The sequence below is a fragment of the Musa acuminata genome, unplaced genomic scaffold, assembly GCF_036884655.1.
Source record: "Musa acuminata AAA Group cultivar baxijiao unplaced genomic scaffold, Cavendish_Baxijiao_AAA HiC_scaffold_1137, whole genome shotgun sequence".
NCBI lineage: Eukaryota > Viridiplantae > Streptophyta > Magnoliopsida > Zingiberales > Musaceae > Musa > Musa acuminata.
In genome coordinates this window covers 334,601-355,131 of record NW_027021349.1, presented here as the reverse complement: position 1 = coordinate 355,131, position 20,531 = coordinate 334,601, and the positions used below count along the sequence as shown (strand labels likewise).

The 20,531-nt window shown below is 42.8% G+C and overlaps 4 protein-coding genes across 5 annotated transcripts; 3 read left to right on the top strand and 1 right to left on the bottom strand.

Annotated features, from left to right (window-relative positions):
- Positions 1 to 1,139: 1,139 nt before the first annotated feature.
- On the top strand, positions 1,140 to 4,490 carry LOC135671067 (protein indeterminate-domain 7-like). 2 transcript variants are annotated; one of them, XM_065178966.1, is made up of 5 exons: positions 1,140 to 1,404; positions 1,492 to 2,043; positions 2,130 to 2,526; positions 2,986 to 3,990; positions 4,135 to 4,490. In XM_065178966.1, exons 2-4 carry the CDS (start codon positions 1,881 to 1,883, stop codon positions 3,971 to 3,973), a joined length of 1,548 nt encoding a protein of 515 aa, XP_065035038.1. In that variant the 5' UTR covers positions 1,140 to 1,404; positions 1,492 to 1,880; the 3' UTR covers positions 3,974 to 3,990; positions 4,135 to 4,490. The 2 variants fall into 2 exon arrangements, with proteins under 2 accessions (XP_065035038.1, XP_065035037.1); XM_065178965.1 differs by having other exon boundaries at positions 1,140 to 1,408.
- Positions 4,491 to 10,226: 5,736 nt separating this feature from the next.
- Positions 10,227 to 15,588, bottom strand: LOC135670940 (uncharacterized). Its single transcript, XM_065178716.1, has 8 exons — positions 14,954 to 15,588; positions 13,912 to 14,014; positions 13,764 to 13,829; positions 11,898 to 12,065; positions 11,715 to 11,811; positions 10,750 to 10,878; positions 10,550 to 10,669; positions 10,227 to 10,479 (listed from the first exon to the last, which is right to left on the bottom strand). Exons 1-6 carry the CDS (start codon positions 15,492 to 15,494, stop codon positions 10,759 to 10,761), a joined length of 1,095 nt encoding a protein of 364 aa, XP_065034788.1. The 5' UTR covers positions 15,495 to 15,588; the 3' UTR covers positions 10,227 to 10,479; positions 10,550 to 10,669; positions 10,750 to 10,758.
- A 639-nt stretch (positions 15,589 to 16,227) lies between these two features.
- Positions 16,228 to 18,149, top strand: LOC135670923 (zinc transporter 7-like). Its single transcript, XM_065178685.1, has 5 exons — positions 16,228 to 16,465; positions 16,544 to 16,601; positions 16,679 to 17,367; positions 17,461 to 17,610; positions 17,699 to 18,149. The coding sequence occupies exons 1-5, from the start codon at positions 16,451 to 16,453 to the stop codon at positions 18,002 to 18,004; spliced, it is 1,218 nt and encodes a 405-aa protein (XP_065034757.1). The 5' UTR covers positions 16,228 to 16,450; the 3' UTR covers positions 18,005 to 18,149.
- Positions 18,150 to 19,042: 893 nt separating this feature from the next.
- Positions 19,043 to 19,702, top strand: LOC135671010 (pathogen-associated molecular patterns-induced protein A70-like). Its single transcript, XM_065178839.1, has one exon. It carries the CDS (start codon positions 19,066 to 19,068, stop codon positions 19,654 to 19,656), a length of 591 nt encoding a protein of 196 aa, XP_065034911.1. The 5' UTR covers positions 19,043 to 19,065; the 3' UTR covers positions 19,657 to 19,702.
- Positions 19,703 to 20,531: the final 829 nt, after the last annotated feature.

The window sequence follows — 20,531 nt, the reverse complement described above, 5'->3', positions numbered from 1 at the left end:
ATTCTTATTTTAAGATAAAAACACTTCTTCTGTAGAACCGACTCGGCATCACTATCGCAACACAAAACAAAAAGGATCGAAATGGGACGGTGATTATATAATGAGCTATGTAATATTGCTGTATCTATGTCTTAACTACCTACCTATCATTCTCAAAAACTATAGATTCTTCTTCTTCTTCTTCTTCTTCTTCTTCTTCTTCTTCTTCTTTGAATAATATAACTTTATATAAATCTCAATTTATTAAAAAAATAAATCTATAATTCTTTTATCATTATATTTTTTTTAAATATATTTTATTCGAAAAAAGATGAGAAGCTCATCGGCACCGTTAATTCTTCGATTTTCAGGTTAGAAGAAAAAACTCTATGGAAATTCTTTCCGATTGTTCCTCGTTACACACTTTAATCACCCTACTTCGTGTAGTTACTAATTTTTCACTCATAAATAAATAAATAAATATCATTGAACTTTATTTTTTTTTTATGTATGAACAATAATATTACATGTGGTTCTTAAAAAAAAGAAAAAAATGGGTGTCTAACACTTTACGACTATTGAGACATGAATTAACGAGTCGAAAATGATAGGTCGAAAAGATTAAAAATTCAAAATTTTATCGAAAAATTTTACACAAAATATGTATTAAAATATTATTGCAAATAAATATAAGGTTGGAAAGGAATATTAGCTGTGCATCCTTCTTCTTACAAGGAAGCGATAAGACAGGAGGACAAGTCCAACTATGAGTTCAATCAATGATCCAATCATTCTAATGCAGCATGAAAAGCTGAAGTTAGCTTTCCCACACTGCTCCCCCAATCCTTTCCCGGTGACGAATATATCAATAGCTCATCAGCCTTTTGAAATCATTCCTTCCTTTCTTCTTCTTCTTCTTCTTCTTTTCGGACTCACCCATTACCATTAATTTAATAGCCACCGAAAAGTAAGTACAACAGAGACATACCAAAACCAACCACAATGGAATCTGATCCAACACGATGCAATCAGTCTCTCTTTCTGTGTGTGTGTGTGTGTGTGAGAGAGAGAGAGAGAGAGAGAGAGATCTAACACACATGAGCAGGACTTCTTAACAGGCTGAGGTAAGATGAAACAGGAACACAGTGGTTTTCACAGCATTCACGAGATTAAACGGGGAGGAAGGAATTTCTAGAGATGCGTAGGAAACAAAGGAAAAGACAGCTCGTGCAACGTCAGAGTTGGCCGTATGGTGTGGGTCTTGATTGTATCCTACCTTGCTTCTCTCGTCCACATACTCTTCTCTCTCTCTCTCTCTCTCTATGCTTTCCTTTGCTTTTCTTCGTCTCGTTCGGGATGGTTTTGTGTGGTAGCAGTTTTGGTCTTCTGTATCAGTTAGCCTTTGGTTTTATTCCGAGCAACTTTGTGGGTTTGTCTCTTCTTTTGACGCTTTGGAGTGAATTATATGTAGTGCTTTCCTGATAGTCTCGTTCTTGTTCTTCTCCTTTCCAGTACTCGAATTGGACCGTCGATGGAGGTCTCACCGTAGTTTGCTTCTCTCCTAATTTAGATCTTAATCGAGGTCCGAAATTTGCCTGAGCGCTTAGGACATCGGAGATCGCTCGTCGCATGAGGACCACTCCATTTTTCATTGCATATATCCGTAGGATGTCCCTCGCAGATAGATGCATGTCGGGAGATGGAGAGCGAGCGATGAACGATGTCACTTTTCCTTAGCTTTGGAATCCGTAGTGCTTTCCTTTTGCAGAGCGATGAGCCGCCCGTAGATCTGCTTGTTTTCTTCCAACGGATCGGCGTTGTATCATCGGCCCTCGTTGGCCTTTCGATTCCTTTTCCGCCTCTCGCCGGACGAGACACTCGACGGTGCTGCTCGGGAGACGATGAAAGGGCTGACGATACAGCAACACCAACCGGCGGACGAGAACATGTCCAATCTCACCTCTGCCTCCGGGGAAGCAAGCGTCTCTTCCAACCAGCAATCCTCCTTCGCCTCCCCGACCCCAAATCCAACCAAGAAAAAGAGGAACCTCCCGGGAAATCCAGGTTCCTTTCTTCTCATCCGCCTGGCTCGATCGTTCTGTCTTAGATTAATTACCATGTTGATTTTGGGGATTTCTTCTGCATCGTAGATCCAGATGCCGAGGTGATAGCGTTGTCCCCCAAGACGCTGATGACGACCAATAGGTTCGTGTGCGAAATCTGCAACAAAGGATTCCCGAGGGAGCAGAACCTGCAGCTGCACAGGAGAGGCCACAACCTCCCCTGGAAGCTGAAGCAAAGAAGCAGCAAGGAGGTGAGGAAGAAGGTGTACCTGTGCCCGGAGGTGACCTGCGTCCATCACGATCCCTCCCGGGCGCTTGGCGACCTTACTGGGATCAAGAAGCACTTCAGCAGGAAGCATGGGGAGAAGAAGTGGAAGTGCGACAAGTGCTCCAAGAAGTATGCTGTTCAATCCGACTGGAAGGCCCACTCCAAGATCTGTGGCACAAGGGAATACAGATGTGACTGTGGCACCCTATTCTCAAGGTAGCAATTTATTTGATCCAAGTACAGATGATATTAGTAGTAGTAGTCGTAGTAGGAGGACGAGGAGGAGGAGGAGGAGGAGGAGGAGGAGGAGGCTCCATTATCGTAGCACTGCATTTACTGAAGCCCCAGAGAACATATCCATCCTAGGCATATTAGCTAGCACTTCTGCTGCTACCTCTGAAAAGAATATTAGTGAGAGAGAAGAAAACTTTGCATCCACCTCTTCCTTCATTCTTCTTGTTTACATGCATTTCCTTCTGTTCTTGGGAGAGAGAAGACCATCCGTGTGTGGGTGTGTGTGTGTTCTTCCGTGCTTTCTCGTTGGCTTTACTATCTGTGTGTGTGTTCTTCCGTGCTTTCTTGTTGGCTTTACTACCTGTGTGTGTGTTCTTCCGTGGTCTCTTGTTGGCTTTATCTTGGTTTGGTTGTCACTTCTGTCGCTGCTGCTGATTGCAGGAGGGATAGCTTTATCACACACAGAGCCTTTTGTGACGCTCTGGCAGAAGAAAGTGCAAGAGCTATGGCAGCAAACCCTTTGACCAATCACCAGGCTCTCCTCTTCTCGCCGGCTGCAGCATCCTGTGAGCCTTCCTCTCTCCAGCCAACCCTCCTACAAAGTTACTTCCCTCACCTGACGAGAGGCGATGAGGCCGATGCCAGCATTCTCGGTAGCCACGGGATGCAGCGAGAGCTGTCGCTCGGAGGAGAACACCAGCATCAACGATTCAACGTCAGATCAACCATCCCACCATGGCTGGTTTGCCAGGGAGCCACCGCTCTGAACATGTTAGACCTCCCTTCTACCGTCTACTCCACCAGGTTAGAAGCGGAGCACGGTCGAGAGGACCCAGTTCCCCATCCTCCTCTTCCTCCAGCGTTCCCCCATGCCTTGGCTCCGTCCCCTCACATGTCGGCCACCGCGTTACTCCAGAAAGCGGCTGAGATGGGTGCAACCATGAGCAGACCTGCACACCTGGGTCTGATGGCAGCTCACGCTCCGAGTTCTGCGCCTTTTGCGGCCGATGGTACTTCCGGCGTCGGTCTTGGGTTGTCCTCATACCGAGACATGGGTCACGGCATCGGTGGTGGACAAGGATCAGCACCTCCTCCTCCGCTTCTTCGAGACATGGTTGCGACCTCGCTTTCCGCAACTCCAGGTTTTCATGGGTCTTTTGAGGATGCAATAAGAGCAATAAGAGAAGCGAGGAATAGCGACAAGAGCGGCCTCGGGAGAAGCCACGGAATGGCCGAGGAAGGAGGTGGCGGGATTAACGATGGGATGACGAGAGACTTCCTGGGACTGAAGGCTTTTCCCCACAGGAACATCCTCAACCTGACCGGGTTGGATCCATGTTTGACCGCCGCCGCCGCCTCCTCCTCCTCCTCCGCCTACGAACAGCAGCAGCAACAGCAACAGCAAAGCAAGAAGCCATGGCACGGCTAGCTACTCTGAGAAACCTGGTACGTCTGTGCTACTCCTTCGCATTAGGTTTAGCAGTCATCTCTGGGTGTGATCAGTCCGAAACAAAATTCATGTTGGATATATGTTTGTTCTTTGTTTTGGTTTCCTATATATGTTTTGATGGAACCATTCGGTCCATACAGATGTGGCACCGTGAAGCCATGTACAGGAATGACAGGCCTACGGTGCACTTGTCATGTCGGGTGGCTCATCCATCTGCGGAGAACGATGGGCGAGTACTACTACTCGGAGAAGAAGAAGAAGAAGAAGAAGAAGCCAATCAATCATTAGCGATCAGGTGAGGTGTTGCCACTCCATTCCTCCTCCTTCCTTTGGCCTACCCATACGGCCATATATAGAGCATAGGATATATGTATGTATCGTCGACGTTGTTGGTAGACGGCTCTGCTTTCTTTATTTCCCTTTTGTTGTTGTTGTTGTTGTTGTTTCTTCAGGACAAATATGAGATGACATGAAATAATAGTCTCTTTCTCTCCTACTTAGAGAAGTTATGTTTCATAATATTAGAGCATGCATGACATGAGTGTTTTTATGTCTAATCTTTCAAGATATATTTCATTACATTACATGATGTATATATGTATATATGATAATTGGGCCATGATATTTTCTTTCTCCAACAAAAGCTCCCACGCCAATATCCAACAACAACAGCGCACAAACACTAGTGCAGATATCACGAGCAAACAGGTGGAGAGGACAGAGAGGAGGGGTTGTAATAAACGTGAAAGACAAACGACCATTCCTGTTGGCTCCTTTCGAGGACAACTTCTTTGAGCTTTTGGCACGCCATACAGACTTTACCTTCTTTTCTGCCTTTGTCTTTAGGCCTTCTTCTTTTTCGCATGTAATGTAAACTTGCCATGGAGATGCATGTTTCGCCTTCTTCATACTTGCTATTCCACCCTTCGTTCGTCTGATCATTGCCTTCCTCCTCCTCATGCTACATAGCACTATACTCTCCCTAGTAAGGCTGCGATCAGATGCCTTTTGCATACATCAACACACAGAGAGAGAGAGAGTAGTGAGGAACACAAGGTTTTGATTAAGAGCTACGAGGGAGAGGGGGGGGCGAAGGAATCTGTCACACGGTACCGATGAGGCCCTTGTTTCTATCTTTTGCTGCCACCTCGACCTATGTGTTGTGGTGGTGGTGGGCATGGTGTCGTCGATAAGGATGTCGAGGCATGAAGACGAACAGCAGCAGCTATCACGAGGTCCGGTAATGCACTGCATGCCACTCCATTCATTCCCCACTTTACTCTCTCTCTCTCTCTCTCTCTCTTCTCTTTGAGCTTCTTCCTCTTTTAAAAAGTTGGTCTACGGAGGCGAAAGAGATGAGCTTGAGGCATTAGGGTTTAGACTTTTGAAGCAGATGCCGTTGACATGAGGTGCTTGCATGATGAATTCGGTATGAGGAAAAAAAGGTGACTGAGTTCTGCAGGCCAAAAGAATCATGATTACGTCCATCCATGTGTTCCAAGCACTACTCCTCTCGCTAGGGTACTTCGGGGAGGAGAGTGGGGAGCGGTCCTTAGGGTTTGGACCAACGACAGTCCAACAAAGACAAAGACAACTCGACAAAGCTCGGGCGATGGCAGCTGAATAGATTACTACATACATAGAATGGTTCACACGGCAATTCCACTTCTCATCACAGTCGGTCACTCGATTGACTAATAATATATGCTATCCACATGGAATACTACAATCTCAACTTGATGAATTGGATTCGTCTATGAGAACACCAGCAGAGTGAATGGCTGAGGCTGCAGCAAGCAAAAGGCTCCCTGCTTTGGTCCTATCACATGGAGGAATCGACGCCATGGGCACACGACTAAAGAATACCAACACCACGCAAACAGCGGTACGGAGATCAGACGAACAGTACCGAATGCTTTGTCCTGAAGCTTTTACTTCTGCCTGGGAATGCTGCAGCATGTGAAGACCAGCAGGAATGCTACTCGCTGCTTGCTGTCATGAATCCGATTACCTTCGGGCGCCATTCGTCGTCAAAGAAGTGCGTCTTCCGAGCGCACCTCCGCTGCAGTACGTGCGAGGTTTCTTCTGTTCTTCTCTGGTTTCATCTGGACGGTATGGACTCCCATGAAGAGAGAGAGAGAGAGAGAGAGAGAGAGAGAGAGAGAGAGAGAGAGGTCTGATACGTGTGCGGTTCCATGCATCACCATCATAACGCTGTCTGTGAGTCGGGGGGTATCATTGGAGGGGACGAAAGGAGGAGAAAGCTGGCACGAGCAAAGGCTGAGAAAGAGGTCGTCTGGGGTTGACGACTTGGGTAAAAGACATGACTGGTTCGGGACCATCGACGTGACGTGTTCATGCTCGGCTTCCATTTCATCCGTATGCAACCATCATGAGGCATATGACAGACAGTGGATGCGGATGTGGCTGTGGGGTCCGCAGGTCACGAGCCCATGCAAAAGCTTCTGACATCAATGCACCATCCACTGGTCAACACGGACATCGATGCGGAGATGCGTTAGATTTATCTGATAGAAATAATCTTTTAAAATTATTTAAGATTATACGAACGATATAATATTTAAAAATAAAATAATTAATATTAATGATTTGAAGAGACTAAAAAAGATCTCGCTTGGAGCTTATTCATAACAATCTAATGGGCTCTACTCAAACACCATCTCATTCAGGTTCTCGTTATGTACTTCTCGATAGTTTTACAAGGTTCACTTGGGTTTATTTTGTGAAAAAAAAAATCAGAATTTAATGGTACAATTATCATGACATATAATATTATTCACCAAGTGAAAAAAGAAAATACTATTATAATTTCAAATAAAGATAATGATCCTATTACATTGAAGAGTACGTACCATATTTCAAGTACGAGAAAAAATCTTTTCTCTATTGTAAATGCAGTCGATGTTGAAAATTATATTCTTTTTGATCCTAAAAAAATTAAGTTTCTTCACAATATAAAAGAATTAAATATATATATATAGTACATACGGTTAAAAGGGTTAAATATTTATATATTTTATCAACGTCAACATGTTATGTTGATAAGATGAGTATAAATAATGGTACATCAATTTGGCATGCTAGACTTGGTTATATAATTTTTTTTAAATTAAAGATTATGATGCAGAAAAGTTTAGTAAGTGGTCTTTCCAATATTATTACTTTTAGTGGTAATGAAGTTTGTGAAAGATGTTAAAATGGCAAAGCACATAAGCAATCTTTTGATAAATCACTTTGTAGATGTAAATCTCGTTTGGAGGTTATTCATAGCAATCTAATGGGCCCTACTCAAACATTATTTTATTCAGGTTCTCACTATATGCTTCTCTTTATTAATAATTTTACAAGGTTCACTTAGGTCTATTTTGTGAAGGTAAAATCAGAATATTTTTTTTTAATTTTAAGAATTCAAGTTAACAGTTGAAAGTGCTCTTAAAAGAAAAATTAAAAGATTGTGCTATGATAATAATGGCGAGTTTACTTATGATAGATTCTTCTAGTTTTTCAAAAAGTATGATATCGAAAGGAAACTTACATTAGCATATACACCACAACAAAATGAGATGGTTGAACGAAAGATTCGACATCTTATGTAAATGTTGGCTTTATCCAAAAAAATTTACCCAAAACCTTATGAGTAAAAGGTATAGCATGTGTAACTTATGTTGTTAATTGAACTTCTCTTATTCTAATCAATTTGAAGTCTCCATATGAACTCGGTGAGAAACCAAATGTTAAATATTTTAGAATATTTGTTCTTCATGCTATGTTCATATACTAGACTTTTTAAAAAGCAAGCTTGATGCAAAGGTTAAGAAATACATTTTTATTGGCAGTGATGAAAGGAAGAAAGATTAAAAATATATAGAACCATAAACATATAGGTATATGGTATCTCGAGATATTGAGTTTGATAAAATTTTTTGTTATTATGCTTCATAAATAATTTTTTTTAAAAACTATCAATCATAATAATGAAAGTGATACATTTTCAAAATATATGGTTGAGATTCCTTTATCATCTAATACTCTGTAGATTTTGGCTCATCTTCTTCCTCATATATATATCTTTGCTCTTATTAGTTTTTCATCACCAATGAATTAAAATGATAAGGAGAGTAATGATGTTAATAAACAAGAAATTCTAATATTGAGAAAATCAAAAAGAACAATTGTTAAACCAACAAGTTATAGAGATAATGTAAACACACATCATTATTTTTTTTCTAAACCAATTGACGATCTTGAGCCTGTTAAATCTTAAATTTTGATGATGAGTTTATGGATTAATATGCTTTTGAGATAAGTGATGCAAGAAATATTTCAATCACAGACTCGAACCATCAAAGTACAAATTATCGAAGTAGGAGAATCAAACGTTGGGCCAGAAAAATATCATGTTGGAAATTGAACGTCGGGCCAGAGGATTGGTCGACGTGCCGAAGATTGGACTTCGTGCTATAAGTTTGAGCATCGTGTCGGAAGGATCGGGTATTGCATCAAAAGATCAAATGCTATGGCAAAGTCGATATGCCAATAGGTTGAGCGATATATCGAATGAAAGGACGATATACTAAAGGTTTGGATGAAGTGTCAAAAGATTGGATGACATGCCGAAATAGCATACAACATGTTGAAAGCTTCATAATTATGCCGAATATGTGGTTAGAATATTAAAGTCTTGATCAAGATATTTTTGGGTCAAATTGAGTTGGTATTGGGTCGAAACTATGCCAACTTATCAAGCACCCATTAGGTTTGAACCAAGGCAGAATTGGATCTATTAAAAGGTCAAATCAGTGACTTAAAGTAGGCTTGGGCAATGGTACTGCCAGGCCTAGGTGATGGTATCGCCTAAGTCACTCGAAAAGGACTGAAGTGTTCTTTTTCGACGGTTTCGACAATACTATCGCCCATGTCGATAGCAGTACCACCTAGGCCGACGATGGTATCGCTAAAGCTTGGATTCTTGGCTTCGTCACGATCGGTAGTACCATTCGGCGCTAGTGATAATACCACATAGTGCCGACGGTAGTACCGTTAGTATTCTAAAATTTTGGGGATTTAAAATTTTTGGCTCCATTCATGAAGCTTTTTGGGGTTTATAAATATCCCACTCTTTTTTTGAGCATTGATTGTTTGAGTCTCTTTCTCTTTCTTAAGTTTAGAGATAATGCTAAGTTATAAGAGATGTGGTCTCTTGTAAAAGAGTGAGTACGAAGGTTTTCTCCTAAACCTATTAAAATGAAAAGAGTTGTAACAAGGGTAATTGATCTTCACTTATTGGAAAGAAGATCAGAAATGAAAGCCGATGATCTCGAGGAAAGAGGAATTAGGAGTGGACGTAGGTCGGGATGATAGAACCACTATAAATCGGTTTACATTTCTTCTCTTACCTTAATTTGCTATTACTTGTTGATTTACTTGCAACCTTTACTTGCAGTTTTGGTTAATCATAAAAGATTTATCAATCGAATTTTAAAATCGATTTAAGTTTCTATAAATCCTAACATAGTGCTAGTATGATCCTAACATAGCCTAATCAATCAAACTTTAAAATTTATTAAAATTACTATATGACTAATTTAACCCCTCCCCCCCCTCCTTTTAGTGCTAGTATGATCCTAACAGAGCCTACTTGAATTGCATCATTGCCTACTTGTATAAATCTATTCTTAGAATTTGATCGTTGTAGTGATGGTATTCCTTCTATATGAAGTCCAGTTAGATATTTCAATGGTCTTTCATTTAAAAAGTTTGGATATTCTAAAATATTTCAAATAAGATTAGATAGAATAATAAAGATTAGAAGTAAAAGATAGATATATATATATATATATATGTGTGTGTGTGTGTGTGTCGTATTTATATGCAGATTAATAGTGTTGGTCCTCCCTTTCTTCACAATGATAGCATTAGAGATTTATCTTATTATGATTTAAATTATAAAATTTTATCATATTTTGATTTAGATTCGAATCCAAAATCTTATCATACACCACAGGAGTTGATGAAACAAGCAAATGCAAACTATGTGCACCACTTTATCAGCAGGAGCTGATCCAAAGCCACCTGTTTAGGATTCATCTTATGTGCAATCATTCATTTTTCCTGGTAATTTAATATTGCTAATCCATCATCAATACTTACCAATTTCATCAAAGATCAATGACAGATCATTATATTAATAACATAATTTAATAATACCAACTAATACAAGTGGATGCAATGTTGAGTCACATCATTGCACCAAATCATTTTATTAGAACAGAATAACCGAGCAAAGAAGGGGAAATGTGTACAATCTATATCATATTTAACTGTCATTCTATTTTTACATACATCCAATTAGATAACGAAAAGGCCAGCATGCCTTTGAAAGAAGAAGAAAAATCCAGTGAATTTCTAACTAAATTAATTGGTCAAATTAAAATCTAATGGCAGCAACTTTGCAGACACACAACCTGTCAAAAGAGAATGCATTATTGAAATTAAATGATATTATCAGAAACTTATTCGGTCCAAAGGACTTACGTTCAGATGAACCATCTATCATGATCACTTGCAGGAAGGATGATTTGTCGACTAATGGTACACACTCAGGCTATAGAAAAAAAGAAAAATCCTTGAAGTTCTTGTGGTACTATTTCCAACCTGAAACAAAAGTGGGTAAAAATAAATACGAAAAATTCTTAGGAATGTGCTATTACATAAATCAGGAATTTATAAGTTACCAGGATTAACTAGCGGAACTCATCATGATAGTTATAATCATCTTCCTCGGCAAAAATAGCACTGTAGAATACATAAGGATTTTCAATCATCTCTTTCAAAGTTAAGCGCCTGTCTTTATCTGTATCTGCCTGCATATTTGCCAAGAATTACTCGGTTAGAAGTTATTTCTGCCTCACCCTTATTTCAGCATTATGTGAACGACATGAAGCCCATCATCCACGCAGAACATACTTATAGTAAAAAGTTTCATGAAATGTACATGCATCTAAGGTCTCCATGGTATAATTAAACGTACCCCGTGCACGAGGCTTCCGTCAATGTAGGGTCTAGGGAGGGCCAAAGCACACAGCCTTACCTTTAGATATTTAAAGAGAATATTTTCGTGACTCGAACCTTGGTCTCCCAAGTCACAAAGGGTCATGGTATAATTGATTCGATTAATATTTTGCATTGGATAAACTACAAATTGACCAAGATAAATCGTGAACAAGGTTCTAAAATCTTATTCCACCTTTCATGTGATGACAAGTGAAAAAAATTACAATACCTAAACTATGATACATGTGTAATGCACCAGGACCGTGAACCTCAACTACAGTCATCTTTCTTCTACCCCCCAAAACTCATCAAGATAAATTGGGAGACACAATTGAAAAGAGTTGAAATAAGGAACGAAAAAAATGATATGGAAGACTTCCCCTTCTTTGCTATTTGTTTTGGTAGAATCCTATTACTAACTCAGCAATTGAGATTGGTTATCGAAAAAGAAAATTTATCTTTCTTCTCATCCTTTTGAATGGATAAGGAAAGGTTTCTTGTTCATGACTAGGTAAAATTCTCTATATATGGTTTTATCAAAGTCAATCACCAGTGTTTTTGTTGAACAAGATATCTTCTTTTGAGCGTTCTTATATCTAGGCATGATGTGAATATAATATTGTGTGAGAATATATTCAACAGGTACCTCTGAAATAACATAATCAGCTTGTTGCTTAGCATAGTAACGCTCTGATGGGTGTAGATCACCAATTACGGGTATCAACTCATCTTCTGATAAGTATCTGTAAAGAAAAGCATGTATAAAATGACCCCAAATAAATTTAGTTTTCTATTTACAATAGCAAAAAATGAATCCCAGTGCACATACCCATCATTGTTGTGGTCAAGCTGTGAGAAAAGCCTTTTAGCCGGTGCATCTGTTGAACCATCGGATTCATGTGTAAAATTGTAAACATCATCTTTCCTTATTAAGTCAAAGAAACCATTAAAATATTCTTGAAAATTAAGCTTCCCATCTTTATCTTTATCTCTTTCCCTGAGAAGGCAAATTAAATCATGTCAGCAACAAAAAAGCGTGACAAGAAAATACCTTCTGTACGAAATTAAAAAAAAAATTCAAAACATATAAAGTTTTCAGTGATGAAACGTGTGAACGTCAAGAATGGCCATCAAGACTTTTTACCATTAATAAGTTTTCAAGATCAAGATCAGTTAGAATCAGTCGCAAAGTTCAGGATTGTTCAGGATCATTCCAGATGTACAGGATGTGCAGATGCAGAACATGAAAAGGATTGAAGATCAGTTAGGTGACAAGATCCGTCAAACAAAGGAGTGAAGTTGACAGTGGTCAGCTGTATTAGCTAGAAATTTATCGGGATCATTACCTGCATGAGATCTGTCATATAGCCGATGATCTATAGGATCATCTACAGATCTCAGCAATTCATGAAAAGTGACCATGGAAATCGAACAACTAATCATGCAAACCATGTTGATAAAATTGTAGAGACATCCAATTAACCATCTACAATGATCCCAATTTCATAGCCAAAGCAGAATTATGCAAGAGAGGGGATTCAATTAAAACCTAAAAGGCTACAATAGGAATAATGATATCTTTCCTCCTCCAAACCCCAGTAAACTATAAGGAAAGCTCATTCCTACCAAGTACTAGAAAATAAAAAAACTCTGAGAAAGGTGTTTGTTTAGATGTTAAGTTGGCTTTGCCAAAAGTTTGATAATAAATATTATGCATCATCGTGAAATTATTTGTTGTTCCCACATTAAAAATCAACAAATCTTTTGACATATAAACATGTTATTAGATTAGGATTAAGACAAAGTAGTGAAACACTGTACACTAAGCAAATGTCAAAATCAATTTGCATACCTAAATGACAACATAGCACGTAACATGCCTTTGAAATTTCAAGCTCATCTTCTAGGGAAGCAAAACTAAGGGTAAAGTATGAACTTGTACCATGCATATAAAGAAAGAAGCATATCTGTGTTTAGGGAAAGAGGATAACAATGGAATCAACCAAGGGTAGAATGTTGGCCGATCATGACAGTGAACATGCACAATTCACTGCTATACAAATTAAAGATGGATGGATAACCATCAAAAGATAGGATAGATTATTTTGCAACCTCTATAAGTAAGAAGTAGTGCAATCTAAGCATAAAGAGAAAAAATTCTGAAAGGAACCATGTAGACAACTAAAGATATTTGGAATTAAATGCATAATTCTTTTTTTTTTTAAAGATGTTCAGACTTCCCTTCACATCCTTCTGTGAGTTCCTTAGGCCATCAATTATTGGTTTCCTTCATAGCACCTTTGGCACATGAAAAAGTTAGTTCACAGTCTGATATTTGCAAGTTTAAACTTCATGATTACACACTTTGAAGTTTGAAACATGAATGTTAACACAGGGAGTTTATGTTTAGCTATAACATACAGTTTTTAATGAGTGGATAAAAGAAATGAGAATGTCTTCAGCATAAAGATAACCTACCATGTACATAGATCCCAAAATCATTGGCATAAAATTTCTATAAGAACAGAGGGCTCCCATTATGCACAATATTAACATATGTTTAAGAGAATTAAGATTGCATAGGAGCCTCTACCTTATTAAAAGTATGATATTTTGCAAATACAACTAATCTTTTTAATGAGGCATTAATGTACACAACCTTGAAGAATGTTTGGCAAAGCAGAGATAGCAGTACCTAATTTCTTCTTTGGACAACCAGTGGATCAGCTTTGGATTGTTGGTGTCAGCTGGATGAAGAAAGCTGTAGCCATAAAATTTTAAAAAATAAACAAAAAAGGAAAATAGCATGCAAATCTGGATGGGTACACGAGCAAAGAACTTACTCATTAAACTCTGTTAGATTAAGAAGACTATCACCATTCATATCTGAAGCATTGAAATGCTCCGCTTTCCACCATCCCACTTTATCATCGGTTGCATTATCATCTGCCAGTATATTAAGAAAAAGTAATATATTTATCTCAGGCTCAACCTTCAAGTTCCATATCTTTATCTTCATGCACTGCTAAGCTCCTACAGATGTGTAACAATCAAATGAATAATGATGAAGCCTAAAGACTCAATTGACCAAAGATTATGTGTATTGATTGTACTGCCCTGTGCCTAACAGCATATCCTATGCAAGTTTATCAGCTCTTGGAACGGATAAGTTGCCCATAAATGTGTTCCAGTACATTTTGCTTGAACTAAAATTTGACGTTAATCTTGAGAAAAGAGTGTCAGAGGGATAGTGCAGTGAAGAGACAGGTGGATGCAGTGCTTGCTGAAGAAGAATAACTCTTTAAAGAGGACGGACAACTTTGGAGAACATTTCTTTTTTGATCTCCCAAGTAATTAAAGAAAAAAGAAGAAGAATTATACTTGATACTTTAGGGGAGAGAGGTGGGGAGGGGGCGAAGGGAATATTAGACTCCAATTTTTTGCTTGAATCCAGACCTCAAGGTATCATTTTTATGCTTATAAGAAATTTCACATCTAGAAAACTGAAACATGAGGATGAAATTATACGCCTCATATTAAACAGGTCAGAGAATCCAGAGCAATAATGCAATGGAATACCAAACACACTCCCGTATCAAGTGAAACCCTCAAAGTTCAGATGGGTAAAACTTCCAATATTTGCTGGAATCTGAAGCCCCGCTTTGTGATCCTTAATGGTCTTTAGCAGAAAGGGAAATCTCAATCTCGACAATGAAGAAGTAGTGAAAACAACTAGTCTTTCACCAAAGAGATAGGGAAAATAGAAAAGGCATTGAATATCTGCAAATTAGGAACCAAAGAATTTACGACAAAACAGGTGAAGAAAAAGAAGGGTTTCTTTTGCAATTAGAACAGATTTGTTGCTAAGCAGGGATCTGTACCGACCATGGTATCGACGGGCCCAGTTGGGCGGCTCGTACTCCTCGAACGAGATGAAGCCGTCGTGATTCTTGTCATGGAGCTCCATGTCCCGCTGAGTCCGGTGCATCACCTCTTTCTCCACCTGCCTGAGATTCCACTCGGCCAGCTCATCGGAGCTAACAAAGCCGTCGGCGGGGGCAACGTCGATCTTGGGAAAGAGCTGCACGATGCGGTCGGAGACATTGAAGCGCTCCTCGTCGTTGATGTAGTCTTCAGCGTCCATGAAGTCCTCCCACTCGGGCTGGGCCTCCATGGCGGGGGCGTGACCCTGGGGGAGGAAGTGGGCCCGCTCCCACTCGCGATCCTCCCGGCGGCGCTCGATGTCTGCGATGACAGGGTCGAAGGGAATGCCACGGCGGTCGCGGCCGGTCTGGTCGGAGACGTCAGCGGCGGAACGGAGCTTTAGCCGGCGGTGGGGGCGGTTAGGTCGTTTCGGGGCGAAGGAGAGGAGTAGGAGCACGAAGAGCACCACGATCAAATAGATCAAGACGGGGGATCTCGCCATCGCCGGCCCACTGTCTCTTCCTCCTCACCCTTTCGCCTTCGACCTTTTTCTCTTTCGCTGAGTTGTTAGAAGACAAGTTTGTTCCGGAAGCAGATTGGAATCGCTCGCACCACATGGAGACCATGTGACAGCGGCTGATGTAAACCGTGTCTGAAACACGCGACCCACGTAGTACTCGCCTTAGCATTGGTTCCTAGCGCGGGCCCAGGAGGGTACCACGGTTGGTGCATCACCCGGAGGAGACTTAAAATTATAGAACGAATAAATTAACATACAAATTCCAAATAATATGGTTAAAATGACCATTAAAAGATCTCAATTCACTCACCGTTCCTTTTAGTTGGATCGCGCATCCGACGGTGCACAATCCCCATGCGTCATGATAATTACATGGACGGGTACTTACGCGACCAGTTTTACTACCCAGGCCGACGTGGCTTACACGCGGAGGCGGGGCCCTGTGGCAGGGTCGCTGCGTCCGCCACAAACGTACCCGCCATCTGCAAGCCAAGAAAGCACGCGACGGAGACGGGTCATCCTGCGAATCGGAGGGACCGGGAATCGCAGCAGAGCACGCAGTCGTTCGCAGGCACGGCAGGTCAACCCTCGCTGCTGGGTGAACGTGGCCCGATCGCCACGATGTCGACATTCCCATCGCACCCAGTGGGTATGCTCTGCTCTGAACCATGCTAAATTATGGGCGGTCGGCTTGGTTCGGTCCCTGCAGAGCCTCTGCCGTCTCATCTCGGTCGTCCGCGTTCATGGTAGAGTACGGTACGGTCAACCCAGCTCCCCCGTTCTCCCTCTCCCCGATGACGACATGTTGTGGTGGTTCCTTCGTTCAGCTGCTTATAAAATTCATTGATTCCGCCTCTCCCTCGGAGAAAAGAGAGAGAAGGCATCGATAGAAGATCTCGAGTTCCAACTCACGACCAACTTTCGCGAAAGATCTTCCGATGTCTGTCGTTGAGGTATGTACTTGATGATGTCGTGTGCCGGAATCGAGCTATAGAAACCTTGTGGTCGAGCTGATTCGGTTTCTTATGCAGGCTTTTGATATTTTGGTCTGCCTCACTCGATTCCGTGAGCAGCTGAGCTATTTTTCGGGTAAAAATCGCTCCTTTTTGCTCTTTGATTCGTATGTTTTGGATGTCGGGCGCTCAAGTCCTGGATTAATTTTGAAGTGAGGGTGTCGGAGTCGATGGCGGCGACGAGCTGCGCGGCCGTCGATGCGGCGGAGGAGTGCCGGGACGGCGAGGAGGCTTTGCGGCTTAAGGTTGCGGCCATCGCGGCGATCCTGGTGGCCGGAACCGTCGGCGTGGCCATCCCTCTCGTGGGGCGGAAGCAGCGGCTTCTGCGCACGGACGGGGGCCTGTTCGTCTGCGCCAAGGCGTTCGCCGCCGGTGTTATACTCGCAACGGGCTTCGTGCATATGTTGCACGGAGCAGAGTCGTCGCTCACGCACCCCTGCCTCCCGGACTCTCCCTGGCGGCGCTTCCCCTTCGCCGGCTTCGGAGCAATGCTGGCGGCGCTTGGCACCCTCGTCGTCGACTTCTTGGGAACCCAGTTCTACGAGCGGAAGCAACGAGCGGAGTCGACGAATGCCGCGGCCGCCGTAACTGCAGTGGCGCCAATAACGGCAGCGGAAGATGACAAGAACGGAATCACCGTCATCTCAGTGGCCCCGGAGGCGAGGGGGAAGGCGTCGGGGAGTGAGAAAGGCCCAATGCACATCGTAGGGATGCACGTCCATTCGACGGCGCATCGCCACGGCCATGTGCACGTCCTCGCGACCCCCGGCCGCTCTCACGGCCATGACCACGAGGACGAGGGCGAGACCTCCTCTCACGCAAGGAACGTGGTGGTATCTCAGGTGACCCAATCCACCGTTGGTAGACGCTATTCCCTTTTTCGAGCATAATAAGCTTATTTGCTTACATGGGACTCCGTTACGATCTGTGGATAGATATTGGAGCTTGGAATCGTGTCGCATTCCGTCATCATCGGACTCTCGTTGGGCGTGTCACAGAGCCCATGCACCATAAGGCCCCTGGTGGCAGCCCTCTCCTTCCACCAGTTCTTCGAAGGCTTCGCACTGGGCGGGTGCATCTCGCAGGTGAGCGAGCGATCCCTGTCACCTCTTATTCGATCTTGATCAGTGAGTGATTCGAGGTTGGGAACGACGGCGTGGCGGTCGCATGCAGGCACAGTTCAAGAACACGGTGGCGGCCGTGATGGCGTGCTTCTTCGCCATCACGACGCCCGCGGGGATCGCCGTCGGCTTGGGCATCGCGTCGTCCTACAACGCCAAGAGCCCGAGGGCGCTGGTGGTGGAGGGGTTGCTGGACTCGATGTCGGCGGGGATTCTGATATACATGGCTTTGGTGGATCTGATCGCTGCCGATTTCCTGAGCCAGACGATGAGATGCAACGTGCGGCTTCAGGTGGCGTCCTACTCTGCCCTGTTCCTCGGCGCCGGAGCGATGTCGGCCCTCGCCGTCTGGGCGTGAATCGTGATGCACTCCTTTACCGAGGGAGGAGAATATTACTTCATGTGACTGCGATCCTTCATTTGTTTATGAGAGAAAGCTTGTTTGTCTTCATGGCCAAGCAATGTCTAATAAAATCCACCTCCGATGAGGATAATTACTGCTATCACGCTACGATATGAGTCATACTTTTGTCCCGGAAATAGCATGGGTGTGACAGAGCCAAGCCTAACATACAGAGAAATAAGGCCATGTCAGGATGGCAGACAAATCCAATGTCGATAAGAAGATGTTTGATGAAGTTGCCGCCATGTTCTCGTGGGGAAAGCTCGTTGGCATTACATTACTGCAATGGAGAGAAGACTTTTCCGACAGTACAGACAACCCGAATAATGGTAGTACGTAACCATAGATTGCACCCGACGAAGTAGGGCACCCCGTCAACGCCGCGACCGGCGTCGATGCTGCAGGCGGAGCTGGAGAATGACGGCTTGCAGCCATCCTCGTTCCCGTCGATGGTGACGAAGGACGTCTTCCGGGCGGTAGGACGAAGAGGACGGCTGCGGAGACCAGCTTTCATCACGTCCGCCACTGCCTCCTCCATCTCCACTTCCCCCCTTGGGCGTCGGATCTGGAATACGTTCATATCTCACGCACGTAAACATCTTCAACCTCTTCAATTATTCGTGATGCAGAATTAATGCACCGATGAGTTGGGTAGAGTACGTTCTTCCCTTCCGCATCAGAAAGAAGAACCGAGCAGCAATCGGAAGGGAAACGTCAATGGCGTATGGGTCCCGCAAACAAAAATAATATAAAAGACCCTTTTAACTCTGTTTGTTAACTGGACAGCAATCGAGTGAACCCGGTTTATTTACCCTTTGGTTTGCCTACCAGCGGTGAAGCACTATGTATATTGGGACCCACAGTCCTCGTGTCATTTGAGTGCGTAAATTCTATCGCCTCAACCGTTTTCGTCGCCTTCTACCTCCAACAGACTCACATGCTTCTGACATGTGCGACCCCAACGGCCCAGTATAAATCTCCCCGCTCCTCTCACTCTCTCCGTCTCCCACTCCACGATGGAAGAGTCGCTGCCGTCGATGTTGGCCTCGATGTGCGGCTGGTTCACGCCGACCGTCCTCTTCGTCCTCCTCAACCTCGTCATCGGCGGCATCGCCGTCGCCTCCAAGTCATCCCACCATCACCAGCCCGGCACCGCGGCGGACGACGACGGCGGAGCCTACCCTTGCCGTTTCCTCGCCCGCTCCCCCTCCATCGTCCTCGACCGCCTTCGCTCCTTCAACCTCCACCGCTGCCGCTCTGGCGAGATCCCCCCTCCCTTCGAGGCCTCCGATCACCGCCCCGAACATTCAGGACGGAGTCAGTCGGAGCCGCAGCCGACGGCCGGGGAGATGCCGCCGAGGCTGTCGGTGCCGATCAAGAAGCCGGCCAGCGAGGAGTCGGCGTTCCCGCACTTCCACGAGGCGGAGGTCGATGAGGCGGCGGCGGCAGCGGCAGCGACAGAAACCGTGGATCCGGCCGAAGGAGACGGCGACGAGGAGGTGGATGCGCGGGCTGATGACTTCATCAATCGGTTCCGGCATCAGTTGAAGCTGCAGCGCATGGCATCCATCATGAGGTACAGGGCGATGCCCAACCGTGGCCGTTAACAAATAAATGCTATTATTATTATTATTATTATTATTATTATTATTATTATTATTATTATTATTATTATTATTATTATGTGTGGGATTAGGACTTTTTTTTATGAGCTTATTTTATTTTCAATAAAGGACACATTAGTTATTAGCAAAACTTAGTTCCACTTATTTTTTTGAAATTATTATTATTTTAAATAGAAAATATAATTAAGAAATAGTTATTATAATTTTGACTATAATATGCGATCATAGCGTCTCTCTCCTTTGATCGAGAATCTAGTCATGAAGCATCTCATCTTAGATGCGATCAAATTCGATCAAGAAGTATCTCCGATACAATCAAATTCGATCATGAAGTATTCTAATAAATAAAAATAATAATAATATTAACACCCATCTCTAAATGTGATAAAGTCATTCACGGAGTATGATAACTTGTCTTAACAACCTCTATATGTTGTCTTAATATGTCTTAATGACCAATAATACCATGTTTCATCATATCATATACATCCTTAACGACCAATAATACCATGTCTCATCTTATCATATATGTCAAACTAGTCTCTTCGCCTTATTCAGGCCTCGTATGTGGTAACCATAACACAATGATTCAACAAACAACTTCATGACTAAATAATGATCGATAATGGTGCCCTTAGATCAGCTCACTACTCGATTTCAATAGTTAACCGAGCTCCGATGTTTCAAAAACTTTCATAAATTACTAACCTAAGCATTGATATATGTAATCGTCTATAGGAACGTCATCGAACCGCCATGTCTCATCTTATCATATACGTCCTTAACGACCAATAATGTCATGTCTCATCTTATCATATACGTCAAACTAGTCTCTTCGCCTCATTTAGGCCTCGTAT